This window comes from Equus przewalskii, chromosome 10 (assembly GCF_037783145.1).
Source record: "Equus przewalskii isolate Varuska chromosome 10, EquPr2, whole genome shotgun sequence".
Taxonomy (NCBI): domain Eukaryota; kingdom Metazoa; phylum Chordata; class Mammalia; order Perissodactyla; family Equidae; genus Equus; species Equus przewalskii.
In genome coordinates this window covers 641,742-657,383 of record NC_091840.1, presented here as the reverse complement: position 1 = coordinate 657,383, position 15,642 = coordinate 641,742, and the positions used below count along the sequence as shown (strand labels likewise).

Sequence of the window (15,642 nt, the reverse complement as noted above, 5' to 3'; positions counted from 1 at the left end):
GAACAAGGGTTTTTTTAGCTACCTGGACTCTGCAGAGAATTTGGAAACAGTTTTGTTTTGGTTCTTTTTAAAGATTTTATTTTTCCTTTTTCTCCCCAAAGCCCCCCGGTACACGGTTGTGTATTTTTAGTTGTGGGTCCTTCTAGTTGTGGCATGTGGGACGCCGCCTCAGCGTGACCTGACGAGCAGTGCCATGTCCGCGCCCAGGATTTGAACTGGTGAAACCCTGGGCCGCCGCAGTGGAGCGCGCAAACTTAACTACTCGGCCACGGGGCCGGCCCCTGAGAACAGTTTTAATGTATTTTGCTTTGAACATAACCTACATAGAAAAGTCAGTTATAATTATAACATAGGTACCCATGTAATCACAATCCAGGTAAAGAAATGGGCCATTGTTAGCACAAAAGTATAGAAAATGACTCTGTGAACCCTCTGTCACATTATTGACATTTTGCTAATTTCTATATCCATCTACACAGATGGCTTTTTTAATCAAAACAAACCCCTCTGTATTGAAGTATACTATATGTGCACAAAAGTGCATATGTCATACATGTATACCTCAATGAATTTTCACAAACAGGAACACACTGATGTAATCAGAACCCAGATTAAAAAAGTAGAAAGTTACCAAGATACCTGGGTAGCTTTTAATTGTTTCATGGCTCATACATGTACGAGAAGATGTTGACTCTTAGATAAAAACACAGAGATCCCATTTTTACCTGTCCAGGGGGTGGAGTTGGTGGCAGCAGTGTCCAGTGATGGCCAGGACACAGGACAGGATGCTCTCGCACACTGTATTTCAGAGGCTGTCAGCAGGGGGCCTCACAGCACCTTGCCTCATGTTAGACGCCACGTGTGCCTTTGGAGCTCAAGGTTTACAGATGCTGCGTGTGCTGTGGAGGTGACCATGTGACAGCATCGATGGTTGTCTTTAATTAGAAATGTTGAGAATCAGGCACAAAGGAAGGATGCCCTCCATGTGGTGGTGCCCTGCCCCAAAGGCAGCAGTCTGCTGGGTTTTGTGTACCCAGACTCTGACATTTGGGGAAAGTGCAAGCTGAGAACCAGCTTGGAGAGTGTGGTCCTATTTTGTGAAACGCAAAAATAAATACCGGGAGACAGAAGAGCTCACCTTTCTCCTGTTCCCCTCTTGGAATTGTGCACAGTGCTGTGTGTTGCTTCTGCAGCGCTTGGAGGACGGGCAGGGGTGTGTGCTGTTCCTCTGGTTGAGGCTGGGCTTTCTGTAAGTTCTCAGGGTGGCAGTGGAACAAACAGCACAGCTGGCAACAGATGCCCATCCATAGGAAAAGTCAGTATTGACATCTTGAATTGGGACTGAAGTTCCTATTTTAATAAACATCTGAATGTTTGATAAATATATTTGAAGTAATCCTCAGGACATGCTTAAGAGGGAGATGCTGTCATCTCTGTTTTGTGGATGAGGAAACAGACACAGAGAGGTCACTGCTCTGCAGGATTGGAGGCCCGCGTGCCAGGTGACACAGCTTGTTCTGACGGCCCAGGCTTCCTGGTGAAGTGGGTGATGACAGAGGCTTGGGAGCTGTCAGAGGTGTCATAGGGACCGGGGGCCTGACAGACAATGTCTTGGGGATGACAACCCAGTCTCCTGGCATGTCCTCTAACAGTTTTGCTTCCATTCAGATTTGATAAACACCTTTTGTCCCAAATTGCTTGTATGTGGTTAAAAAAATCATTGCCAAGGGTGTTACAGATAATCTTAACTCAAGGTTCACTGGTTTAATTTTATTTTTTACTTTTACTTTGTGTGGTTTTTCACCTCTATGGCAAAGTAGTACCATATCAATTTGATTTAATAAGTATCTTTAGCATCAACATTGATAAATACTGATGATCTAGTGGGTAGGATCCTGTGCTCTCATCGCTGCAGCCCAGCTTCATTTCCTGGTCAGGGAACCACACTACCCATCTGTTGGTTGTCATGCTGTGTGCCTTTTGCTGTGATGTTGAAAGCTATGCCACTGGTATTTCAAATACCAGCAGAGTCACTCATGGTGGACAGGTTTCGCTGGAGCTTCCAGGCTAGGAAGAAGGACTTGACCACCCACTTCCAAAAAAATTGACGGTGAAAACCCTATGACTAGCAGTGGAGCGTTGTCTCATAGAGCGCTGGAAGGTGAGAGGATGGTGCCAAAAGACCAGGGAGGGTTCCGCCCTGCTGTCCACAGGGTCGCCGGGAGTTAGGATCAACCCAAAGGCACTAACAACAAGTTGATAAGTACAGTTTTTCAGCAAGTTTTGATTTCCGTAAGTTACGCTCTTGATGCTTATTCTTGTTCATCTTTCCTTCTCTCTCAGTTACTTGCTTCCAAAACTCTACTGGCTCACAAGGCCCTGTCTTTCTGTCTTACTGGGCTCCTTGGCTCCCAAAGGGCACCCATTGGCCCGTGATCCTAAGTTATGTCTTCTCGTTGTGTCTAAAGAGTCTATCAAGGAGAGCAGAGCCATGCTGGCCTTGCTTAGGGTCTACACACAGGGCAGGGCCCCCTTGTGATAATGAGAAAGAGAGCGTTGCCGATGTCCCACCTGGTTTCTGCCCCTGGGTCCACTGTTATGCCACCGTAACAGATTGGTGTTAATTGTGTTTGGTTGGTTCCCTGCGAGGAGGACCCAGGAGATGATTTGCTTGAGTCCTGGCTGGAGCCTTGGGTGGCTCACAGATCCTGGTAGAACCCTATTTCCAGGCCAGCCTTCCTGCCACTGTCTCAGAGGTGACTGCCACCATATGTACTGGGCAGTTTGTGTCCTGATGCAGTGGATGAGTCTGTAAGTAACTTTTGTCTGGAGCTAGGGGGTCAGATTGAGTGGGATGGAAACACCTGGCAGCAGACCCATTTTCTTTGAAAACAAACATTGAATGCCACTTAACACAAATTGTTTCTGATCTTTGCTCTTGGCAGACTTTGGATAGCTTTTTTGACCTTGGCGTTGTGTTTTTAGTGGAGACACAGTAATCTCCTGAATTGTTGCTGCATGTTGTGGGTCCCAGCATGACACCACTGCTTTTTAATTAAGGCTTTCAACAGTATTGTTTGTGGTGCAGCTTGAAGCATTTTGGCATCTTTTGTTTTACTGGTTCTTTCTTTTTCTTTGCTCCTTCTTTTGTTTCCTTTCGCTTAAACACCAGTGGAGGTTTCTCTTTCACTCCTGGTTTTAGTTGGTTCAGTTAATAACTTGCAAGGATGTAGAATAGACCTTGTTATACATAAGAGGATCAGTGTCTATATTACATTATTTTCAAACCCAAGAAGGTGTAGAAGGTGCCCAGGCCACGTGGATTTTCCCACGTCTGTTCATCACTGTGACCCAGGCCTTGCTGGTGTCCCATCTTTCCCATGGTGCAATTCAGGACGGGCAAGCCCCTGGGCTCTACCTCCCTTCCTGGCCTTCACCTCCCTTCCTGGCTTTCTCAGGAACAGATTGAGTTCCCATTTGACACAGCAGCTTGCTCAGGAATGTTAAGTGGAGTTTTTGTGGGCATAGAACATTGGATAATCCAAACAAAAACTGCCGTCTACCTAGGAGGGAAAAGGAGGAAACTTATCCTTACTCCTATGGTTTTCATATATGTTGTGCTAAAAATTTATTGGCCAGTGCGGTTCTTAATTGCCTTCTTTTCTAGGCCTAGAGTTGATTATTCAAATCTTGTGCTAGTGATGAGGCAGTTGCAAGGTGTTCAGTTGTGGGCTTCTCATTTGTTTTATTCATGTGATTTGCTTATTTTAATTACCTTTTTAATATATGAAACTGGGCCCTGTTTTATTAACTCAGCAAGTGTCTGTTGAGGGCCTACTCTGTATATATACCAGGGACTCTTCTGGGCTCCAGGTTATGTCAGTGACCCCAGCAGGGAAGGGCTTTGATCTAATGGAGCTTGCATGCCGTTGAGGGTGACAGTAAGCAAATGCAGGTCACATGGCCACAGTGAAATGAAGAACAAGGCAGAGCGGTCAGGGAAGGCTTCTGGATAGGTGGGTAAGGTGTGGGAGGGGAACCATATGCAGCAAGCAAGGGGAGGAAGGGACAAGACGTGAGGGCATGGGGTCTGACCCACCCAGAGTTGGGTGGGAGCCTCTGGGGAGTTGGGAGCAGAGGAAGGACGGCACTCAGGGGACCTTATAAAGGAAGGGGCTGTGCCTGAGGGCAGGAGGGATGGCCCTTTTGTATCATTGAACACCACCTGCAGATCTTGCTGTTTAGAAACTCAACTCTGGTTCCTGGGTGCAAACAGACTAGGTGGGAACCTGAGAGAAGGACTGGGCAGGAGGTGTTGGGACATGCCTGGGGCATCTCCTCTCTGTGGTGGGGCTGTCCATGCGCAGTGGGGTGTAACAAAGAAAAATGGTAAACAATAGGATATATTGGAGTAGATGAGGAAGCCATTTGGTGTAAACCTAATTCAGCCTGACTTTGTTTTTCCGAAAGGGCCTGACATGGCTGTTGAGCATGCGTTGTACATCTGCTTTAAGCATTTGCTATGTCCCAAAGACAAGAACAGATGGCCTTAAGATAAAGGTGCAACTTCCCCCACATTGGCATTTCCTTAAGGGTAAGCATTTTTGTCTAGGCTAGGAACTGATTGCTGCACTCACCTGTGACCACCCAGCTCCAGACAGCAGACCTGCCACCCGATGTATCCATCAGTCGCTGTGCCAACAGAGCAGTCTTGTGACTGTTGCAAAAGGGACATTCAGTAAGCTGTCAAACATGTTCTTTGAGGGTATATAACCACTCTGTACACCCCACTTCTTTGGTGCCCTTCCTTCCTCGGGGAGGGAAGGCCCCAGGCTATATGGTCCTCATATTTGACTCAGAATAAACCCACCCCAATTTTCATTTATAGATTGGTTATGGATATTTTGTCGACAGGTGTTGGTGTCATCCCTGCCTGGCCTCCACCCACTTGATGCCAGTGTGTCTTCAGACACTGCCCAGTGTCCCTGGGGGCTGAGAACCACTGCGGAGGAGCAGACTGAGGTGGAGGTGTGGGAACTAGTGGTTTGGGACTATAGAGATAATGGGTTTTCCCACTGTTTTCTGCATGCATTGGGTTTTGGTGTGTCTTTGTCATTCTGTGACATGTTGTCACATGTACAGGTCTGTGCAACCGTATTATGGTAAACATGCAGACATGTACATGTGACAACATGTCACAGAACCATATTATGGTAGAGATTGATGGTAGAGATCCATCATACAGAGGACTCCCTGGGGCAGCCTCTTTGGGGCCACACACCCTTCCCCCAACCCCTGACCACCACCTGGCTGCTCTCCAAGTCTGTGATTGTCATTTCAAGGATGTTATGTAAATGGGATCATACAGGATGTAACTTTTGGGGACTGGCTCTTTTCATTCAGGACGATACCCTGTAAAGTGGTTGTTGTATCAATAGTTCGTTCCCCTTTTCTGCTGAGTTATGTTCCCACATGTGGATGAACCACAGTTTGTTAGCTGTTCTCTCGTTGAAGGATATTGGATTGATTTCCAGTGTTTGCCTGTTATGAATAAAGCTGCTTCAAACACTCGTGTGCAGGTTTCTGTGTGAATGTAGGTGTTCATTTCTCCTGGGTAAATACCCAGGAATGCAGTTGTTTGGTTGTATGATACGTGTATGTTTAACTTATGAGAAACTGCCAAACTGATTTCCTGGTGACTGTATAGTTTTACCTTCCCACTAGCACTGTGAGAGAGATGTATTTCTCTACATCCTCACGATTGCTTGGTGTTGTCAGTCTTTTAAATTTTACCCATTTTAATAGATATTTAGTGGTGTCTCATGGCAGCTTTAATTGTGTTGCCCTAACGACTAGTGATGTGGAATGTCTTTTTTTATGTGTTTACTTGCCATCTGTATATTCTTGGTGAAGTATTTTTCAAGTCTTTTGCCCATTTTCTAAGTGGATTGTTTGTTTTCTTACTTTTGTCTTTAGTTAGATCTTCTTTACAGTCTGGATACGACTTCTTTGTGGGATTTGTGATTTGTAAAAGTTTTCTCCTAGAAGGTAAACAAGGTGAGAAGGTGGCTTGTCTTTTCAGTATCTTAGTAGGGTGTCTGGCAGAGCGGATGTTTTCAGTTCTGATTATGGGCGTGTTTTGAAGGTGAGAGCTGATGATACCAGCAGGTAGATGGGACGAGTATTGGTTTCTGGCCTGAGCACCTGGATGATGCCACTCACTGCCAGACAGGGTGCTAGGGAGGAGCCAGTACCAGGTCTAGGCCCGTGCACAGGGAGGCATGGAGAAAGCAGTGGGAGATGTGTTCCAGAGTACAGGAAATGTGGATTTTGGAGTCATTCAGGTGTGTCTGGAATTGAAGATCACAGTCCTGGATGAGCTTGTCCAGGGAGTGAATGAGGATGGAGAAGCCCAGAAGCTGTAATCTCAGCCTGGGACATTGGGTGTTGGGAGTGTAAAGGAGGAGAGTTCAGTATAGGATTGAGAAGGAGCCCCTAGAGGTGGAACAGGGAAGGGTGTGGGTGCCGGACCTCAGGAAGGAGGTGGTGGCTTGTCAGGTTCTGCTCTGTCCACTGAGACTGTGGAGGACTAACTGGCTGTGCCTTACAGGGAAGTAAAGGGGCAGGGAACCTGCTGGCAGTGCATTCAAAGGAGAGAGAGTGGGGGAGCGGGGATGCCAGGCAGCCAGTGTTAAAACCCTGCCGAGTGGCATCCTTTCTTGCCCCAGTTAAAGTGTTAGGAAATATCACCTTAAAGATGTTACTGGAACTGGGAGGAACGTGTTACCTCCACGTGCTGGACCCTTCATTCGTGGGCACCTAAGGAGGACAGAGCTGACCACTGTATGGGTGTTCCAGAGTGGCCACACTGAGGTCAGCTGAGCACCATGGCAGGTTGTTTGGCCCTTTATATATACACAAATCAGGAAGTGTTTAACTGGGTGTGAAATTTCAACTCAGAGACCATGAGTCTACAGAGCTTTTTTTAAAATTTTACTCTTTGAAGGTGTTTGCCTTGCAGTACTTTTTTTTTTTTTAATAAATATACTTAAGTCATGTCAAACAAGCTACATTAAAGGTGAACCAGAGTGTTAAATTCTAAATCTTTTCCCCTGACATTTATTATCTCTGGCTCTTGTTTGCTCAGTGAATAAGGTGATAGGATTTTTGTAAAAGAAAAGGAATGATTTTTCTTTCTTAAATAAGAAATAGCTGCAAAATTGTCTGCTGCTTACTGACTCAGATATATTTATATATTTATTTTGAAAGGAATGATGCATACTAAGTGGTTTTAAATCTACTGTATGACCTAAAACATATTTGTATAATTATTTTAAAAGGAGTAATGCACATTAAGTGGTATTTGAATCTTTTTTGAGTCTACTCTACTTTTGTTTTCTTATTTGGCTGGTCTAAGTATTTTTGTTTACTAATATTTTAAAGTCATAAAATGCCACGTTTGTGGTTTCATTCATTAAGCGACTCGTAACGTGAGATGAGCTTAAAGTGGACTTCTGGAGGACTCTTCCACACAAGACAAGGCTTCAGTGCATCTGGGGACACGAGGGCTCTGCTTCCTGCTCTAGGTGGGACACCTAGTCCTCTGGTCCAGAAGATGGGCACTGACAGTTGACTTTTCTTTTGCAGGTGCACGTTCAGGTTCCCGAGCACAAACATCAAGATAACGTTCACTGCCCTGTCCAGCGAGAAGAGGGAGAAGCAGGAGGCACCCGAGTCCCCGGTGAAGCCCGTGCAGGCTCACATCTCGCCCCTGACCATCAACATTCCAGACACCATGGCCCACCTCATCAGCCCCCTCCCCTCCCCCACGGGAACCATCAGGTATGGCAGCTTCTGTGGTGGGTGGGAGTCACTGTGGGGTTGGGGGACATGCATGCTGTGATGTACATGACCATGTCCAAATTTCAGCCATTCTGCCTGGGTACTTTTAGAAGTCGTCATAAGTAACAGTGACAGTCAGGAGCACACAGCAGCGCCTTCTCCATTCTCTGGGGCTGGATGTACTTGGAGAAGGAGACACTGAGGGCACTTAAAATACCATTTAGGGGGCCGACCCCGTGGCCGAGTGGTTAAGTTCGTGTGCTTCGCTTGGGTGGCCCAGGGTTTCCCTGGTTCGGATCCTGGGCGCGGACATGGCACCACTTATTAGGCCATGCTGAGGCGGCATCCCACATGCCACAACTAGAAGGACCCACAACTAAAATATACAACTATGTACTAGGGGGGTTTGGGGAGAAAAAGCAGGAAAAAAATACCATTCAGTTTCCAAGCACTGTCTGCTCTCAGTTTCTTGTGTTATGAAACACAGTTCCCAAATGTTCCTGGTTTTTACTTATGGACTCTTTTTATTTGAGTATAAGTTGAAGGGGCAGATAATTTGTCATATTGATCTAAAGTCTGAGATAGGTTTTCATTTTCATACCAAAAAAATTTTGTTTTTTTTAATATGCTACAATTTCATGTAAATTTGGATGATTTGTATTTTGGATTGATGAGTTTGACCACAGTGAAGTGACACACTTATGTTTGTCGTGATATCCTAAGAGAAATTGGGTGCCTCAGGAAGCAGAGGAGGTGGCTTCTACAGCGGAACCTGGAGCCAGCGCATGACGGTCAGGTTGTGCCAAGCTCTCAGGACAGGAGCGGAGGGTCGGGTGAAGAACAGTCCTGGGACCCTGCAGTGTTCTTGGTGTGGGTTAGATTGCGGCCTGTGGTTGAAGCAGAGCTCCACTGTGACCACGGGGCCTCTGTGACCGTGGGGCAAGGCTCAGATGGATCAATCCTTTTATGTTCTGTTGACTCCTAGAAGAGTGGCTGTGTATTTGGGCGTCTTCTTAGCTGTAAGTAATGTTAGACTTAGGCTTGACGTGAACACATTTGCTTCTCTCTGGAGTCAGGCTCTTGCTGTCCAGGTCTATGCACAGGGTGAGGCTTGGAGGTGGGAAGGGTTTGTCTTGTCCTCCCAAGTTGCCCCTGTGTAAGGCAGAGCGAAGTGAGGGCATAAAGAGAACTCTGGCAGCTCTGGATTATGCCTTTAATATTGTATTGGTACTTCTGTTTCTTATCTTAAAAACCAGCATCAGTAGTAGGCCTTCTGGAAAGGTGTCTGTCTTGCGTTTATTGGTTAAATGGAGGTAGTGGCCTGCTGGGCTCTGGCTACTGTCCTCTACTTGGCGCTGTGGGCATGCAGCTGCTGTTGACATCAGGCCCCTTCTCCTGTGGCTGCTCTGCTGGGGAAGCTGCCTCTGTCTCTCTCACTTGGTTGAAGTCGTCTGCATGTGACTAAATGGACCAGATAGTAAGAATGCCAGTGGGTAGGCAAGAGCCAGCAATGCCACAGCAAGGTTTTTATTCAGCGCTTTGTGGAAAGTATGCGGAATTCACAGAGGAGCTCAAAAGCCCATGTTTAGCAAGTGGGATAGCAGTTCATAATAGGAGCAGCAACCTTGGAGGTGGGTTTACCGAGGCACTGGACAAGCAGCGTGGAGACAGAAAGTTCCCTCGGCATTCAGGGAGTGGGGTTGGTGGTTGGAAACTGTAGTTTGGATCAGCTCCTGACACAGCCTCTCCTCACCCTCTGTTCCTTTTTCACCCTATTTTCCTTGCTTGTCCCCCCACCACACCCCTTGACATTCTTGTTATTGGCAGTGTTGACAAATGTAACACCTCTGCTGGGTGAGATGGCAGAGTGGAGGCCTGACTGTGAGCAGTGGGTGGTGCACACTTGCCTTTCCAAAGCCATCCTCCAGCCAGCAGGTCACTCACCTTCCCCAGGTTGACACTTTTTAAATATTAGTTAGTTTTTAAGATCCTAAAGCATGAGGTCCGTGAGTGCAGTCCTGCTGTCTTTCTCATTCCTGTCTCTCTCCATTGCTTTAAGAGTTGTTCCTGGCATGCAGTAAACACTTGTTTAATGGGTGAGTGTGTATACTGATGGTGCATATTCATGGTAGGGAGTCTAAGAGGTGCTATAGAGGGTTCAGGGCCCTCCCTCTCCACCTCCTGGGCCCCTCCTTCCAGTTCAGGTTTTGGAAGTAACTACTGTTTCTTAGATATTTTTTCCAGAAATTTTGTATACATTTGTAATACTTGTCTTTTTTTCCCTCAGATACAAATGAGTTGTGACTATACGTATTGTTCTATAACTTACGGGATTTTTATGCATTCTTATCCTGGTATCCTTCCATTTCAATAGTTCATTCTCTTTTTTAAAGTATGATGCAGGCCAACCTCAAAGATATTGTAAGTTTGGTTCCACACCACCACAATCAAGCAAATATTGCAATAAAGCAAGTCATGAAAATTTTTTGGTTTCCCAGAGCACATAAAAACTATGTTCGTACTATACTGTAGTCTAAGTGTGCAGTAGCATTATGTCTTAAAAAACAGTGTACATACCTTAATTTGAAAATACTTTATTGCTTAAAAATGCTAACTATCATCTGAGCCTTCAGTGAATTGTAATCTTTTTGCTGGTGGGGTGTCTTGTAAAAGATGCAGTATCTGCGAAGCTCAGTAAAACGAGATGTGCCTGTACTGTTGAGAAAAGGGAACGTAAACTGAGTGTATAACTCAGTGAATTATCACAAATGAACATGGCCTGTAATCACAGAATCAAGAATCAGAACATTCCTAGCGCCCCGGCCCTACATTCTGAAAAAAAGCTGTGTGTTTAAAAATGGGTTCCTCCTTCTGTTTTCTGGGTGCTGCCTTACTGATCTGATGCATGTGTTCCCAGTGGCTCATTGCAGCTTGTATGTGTGTCTGTGCCCAAGGCCTCATCCCCTTTCCACACGACCTGTTCTCAGTCTGGCTGCCCTCCCCCTCTCTCCATACTCTCCCTGACATTTCTGGTGTAGCTGGAGGCCACATCCTTTGTCACAGCCTGTCCTCAGCTCCCCAGTGGGGAGGGGATGAGCAGATCATGTGCTCTGTGTCCTTGGTAAGTTCTGGAACCCTCCTGAGCCTCAGTTTCCTCACTGGTGAAACAAGTGAGCCACCAACTCCTTTGAGAGTTTGTTTTATGATTACGTGAGATGATACATGGAAACAAATAGCGAATTTCCACGTGTTTCTTGAGGTGGTCTTAAATTTCACAGAGTATGAGTGAGTCCATTTTTCCATAGATGATACTGATAGTCTCTTCTTAAATTTGATTTCCCTGAAATTCGAGCCAGTTATTGAAGCACAGTGTGATGTATACACTATAATAGACTGATAGGAACAACCTTTCCTCATCCACAGTGCTGCAAACTCCTGCCCATCCAGCCCCCGGGGAGCGGGGTCTTCGGGATACAAAATGGGCCGTGTGATACCATCTGACCTCAATTTAATGGCCGACAGCTCACAGCCAGAAAATGAAAAGGAAGCTTCAGGTGGAGACAGCCCAAAGGTAAATGTTTTTATAGCCTTGAAACAGAACCGGGGGGCTGTGATGTAGCCAGGTGTCCTCACTTCGTTGTGTGCATGTCTAGTAACATCAGCACCAGGGCCTTTTGAGAAGTGCACAGCTGAACAGATGTGGTCTGGTTGTGGGGTCACTGTAGACCATGTTCTTAGTGTTGGGGTCTTGTAAATGCATTCTTTCCGTCATTTAGCACTGGGCTCTCCCCAGTGGCGGCTATGGGCCAAACTGCTGAGAGCGGAGCAGACACTGGAGTACATGAGAACCTCTTGGTCCTCATGGGATGACCTGCATTGTGTCCCAGGAAACCTTTCCTGGAGTTTAGTTCTGCTGTCCCAAATGCTGAAAGTTGTGCACGCAAAGGTGGTTGAACGCACATGTGCACACACACACACCCCCCCCCCTTAAGGGGCGCATTAGTGCCCTTCTTGGACAGTAGTTGTTGATGGTCCACACTGTGACCCTGCATACTTTTATTCTTTGACCCAGTAATTCCCCTTCTAGGACTTTGTCTAAAGGAAATGGATGAAAGTCTCAAACAAAAGTTTATAAAACAAAATTGAAAGCAACCTAAGTGCTCCACAAGGGAAGAATGATTAAATAAGGGAATATTATGCAACGTATTTACTGATATGGATATGCTCTGAATTTAATGCTAAGTGAAAAAAGAGAACAAAACTATGCATGGTATTACTTTACATATTTATAAAAAGTGATATATTCACGCTGTAGAACATGGTACAGCCATGGGAATGACTAAGTCATAGCCATGCACCATCTGCCAACAGCAGCTAGGAGCCTTGCACACAGGGTGGTGGGCAAGGGGCACAGGCACAAAGGGGCACCTGCTGTAGGAGTCCACCTTTGTCCATTTTCCTGTTTAAAATCAGGCAAAACTAAATTGTATTGTTTCAGAATGCATTCCTAGATGGTAAAACTTTTAATAAATCATAGCAAGATTGTGATTACTGTAAAATGTCAGGAATAATGGTGGCCTCTCTGGGAGGTATAGGCTGTGGGCCAGTGGGGCATATAGGAGCTTCTGGGATATAGGCTGTATTCTCTTGACCCAGTGTTGACTGTAGTGATGTTTACTTTACAAAAATTCGTTTTCTTCTGATGCAGGTGTATTAGGGGCTTTCCTGGCTGTGTTATGTTTTTCAATAAAAAAAAGTTTTTAGAAATGTATAGAAGAAAGAGAACAAGGATACACATCAAACAGCACAAGCCCAATGAGGAAAGCTTTGTGCTCTGCCCTTGGCACAGACTCCAGCTCAGCCACTCCACCGGCCCTTTCCTGTAACTCAGAGTGTGCCCACTCGTGGGGCAAACAGGGCAGAGCCTGGCCTACGTGCTTGGGGAATATTAGCTCTTTAAAAGTGAGGTGCTGGGATTGTAGGTGATTCAGCATTTCTATACAGAGCATGTACTCATCACAGGCTGTCAGGACTAAGCATGACCTGTGCAGTTGAAGCCTGCGTTCTTTTCCTCGGCACGTCTGCCTTTCTTCCTTATCCATCCATCAATACTCTGCCTGTCTATTGTTTTACTCCATTTGTATCTTTCCCTGAACAGTTTCTAAATTGTTCATTTTTAAACCTCATGTGAGGAGTATCACCTTAAGTGTATTCTTCTGCAGTTTACTATTTGCATTTGACGTTACCTTTTGCCCCTTTTGCCATTCATCCGTGTTGATACATGCATTTCTCAGTTCACAACCAGAGGTACACCCCCTAGTGGGCTTTGTGCACATGTGTGTGGGGTTCTGAGGCATCACAATGGAAGGAGCCACTGGTGGCCTTGAGTGTGCTGGGACCAGGGGTGCTAGCCTGCTTTGGTGTGCACAGCAGCCCTGCACACTAGAACAGTACCTACCCAAGGGCCCCAGACCCTGGTGTAGGAACCCTGCGTCTGGCTGGTGCTCACCTCTGGATGCGGTTTCCTTCTGTGAGGAGCTCCTCTGTTGGTGGACATTGGTGGTTCTGGGTGATCATCACTTTGACCCTGCAGTGCGGAGCACTCTTGCCCGTCTCCTTGTACACACAAGGACCCCACCAGGGCCTGGGAGGGAGCGTCAACTCACTCCATCACTCACCATCACTGGCCTTGCCCAACTCTTCAGTTTACCGTTAGATCCATGGGACGGGCCTCTGGCCGTGGTTTAATGAGTGTTGCCCTGGACTCTGCTGAGGTCAAACAACTTTGCTCTTTTTCTTAGTTTTTTCAACTTTGCCATTGGATTTTCTCCTTACGTGGTTTTTAATACTCTTTTTCACACCACTATACGTTTTTTCCTCTTTCTTCGTCCAGATTTTCCAAATGCTCTCCAGTCAAATTATACTTAAGGTAAATTAAGCATTATCACAGGAATACTTAAAAACACTAAGAATCCTGAATTTTAGTAAAAATTTTGATAACTTCAGTGCTCTCTTTTTTTTTTAACTTAAATACAGGATGATTCAAAGCCACCTTATTCCTATGCACAATTAATCGTACAAGCAATTACGATGGCTCCTGATAAACAACTCACCCTAAATGGAATTTATACGCACATCACTAAAAATTATCCGTACTACAGGACTGCGGACAAGGGCTGGCAGGTAAATACATTTCAGTTTCTTGTTAAGTATTTCTATTACATGTCTTACAGATGCTGATTGACAACTGAGAGGAAAATAAGCTGCTGTTTTATTTAACTTGGGGACAGGTTAAGAAGGTAGAATGAGATGAGTGGGATTCTCTTTTGCTAAGAGATGAACAAGTGTTAGAGGCCTGCTGTTGCTAGGCTTGTTCTGACCTCCTTAGTGCAAAGCGGAAGGAATAGTGGTTCTAGAAGAAAATCTCAATCTGCATTTTTTACTGTCGTGGTCTCCATGGAGGGAAGGCATGACTTGGGGTGAGATTTTCCTCTTCAACCAGTGCTGTTCATTTCATACATCTGAAATGAAGGAGAGTTAAAAACCCATCCCATCCTTTACTTCAGCATTTTTCTATCTTCCTTCTCTACATCTGATGATGTACGTAGAGTTTTGAAGCTTGCACACAGCTTTCTTCAAAAGCCATCTTCTCCAGTTGGCCACTGTATAAAATAGATGAGTGCAGTGCTGCCCTGTTTAAACTGGGGAGCCTTCCAAGCTGTCCAGCTGGGCTTCAGCCCGTCCCAGACTGTCTAGGGAACCCGTGCCTCCTCAGGGGACACTTTTAAATCAGTGCATAATATTTCCATTGTTTAACTTTTTCATTTAGTTTAATTTTTAAACCTTTACACTGTGTAGATTTTTTCTTGTTCTGTGTATCTGTGTTATACGTGGCCATTTACTGGATGTCCAGTAGAGCCTCACTAATTCAGACAGTACATAAAAGGCAAGTTTGAAATATTAAGTATTGAAAGCATAACAAATGAGAGGAGAAATGTACATTTATAAATTTTGAATTCATTAAGTAATCAGGAATGGCTACAGGATTCCTTTGAGGCTTAGTGAGTAAAATGAAAAATGTTTCTGTTGAACTATAACCATTATCAATTGTTATGGGGGTGGGAGTAAAAACTTTTTTCTTCTACCTGCAGATGTGTAAACATGTAATAAAAACAGTCTACCAATCACATCCTGAATATTTCCTTTGTAAGGAGTCTTTAGTCGCATAAGAGTCTTTAGTTGTGGAAGGTACAGAATAAGACCCAGCCTCCCTCCTGGCCTGGAATGTGTGCACCTGCCCTGCCTACCTCCCTGTTCACAGCAAGGCAGCATTTCTTAGTTGGCACTGAGGAAGATGCTGGATTTGAAGAGAACTTCCAAAACCAGCTGTCAGGCAGGTCTCTTAACACTTTGTACAATAAATCCTAGTGGTATTTACCATATTTTAATTTATAACAGTGAGGTTGTGCTTCAAAGAAAATGTAAAACAAAAGAAGCAGAACCGAATGATACGGTCTCAAGAGTATTCTATTGAGGAGTGCGGTGGAATTAAGTGCAGCTCAGTGTGTGCAGAATTCTGATGATTTGAAATGCCACTTCACTGGGCGTTATGGGAATGAGTATTTCTGAAAAGCCTGGCGACTTTCAGTGGCCTGCTTCCCTTCTGGTCACATTTCCTGTGTTTGCCAACATCCGTTTATTTGAGAACTGCTTCCAGGCACCTCAAGGCTTTCTTGCTAAAGAAGTCTGGAGGCTGAAGGCCAGCCTTAGGGACCACCTCCATCTAGCCTCGTCTGCTGG

At 45.3% G+C, this 15,642-nt stretch overlaps 1 protein-coding gene across 1 annotated transcript in view; it reads left to right on the top strand.

Moving 5' to 3' along the window:
* The window catches only part of FOXK2 (forkhead box K2), a 78,749-nt gene that overhangs the window by 40,868 nt on the left and 22,239 nt on the right, over nucleotides 1–15,642 (top strand). Inside the window, exons 2-4 of the mRNA XM_070561296.1 lie at nucleotides 7,648–7,842; nucleotides 11,266–11,413; nucleotides 13,879–14,025. Of these exons, the coding sequence (XP_070417397.1) occupies nucleotides 7,648–7,842; nucleotides 11,266–11,413; nucleotides 13,879–14,025 (490 nt within the window). The remainder of the gene's footprint in view (nucleotides 1–7,647; nucleotides 7,843–11,265; nucleotides 11,414–13,878; nucleotides 14,026–15,642) is intronic.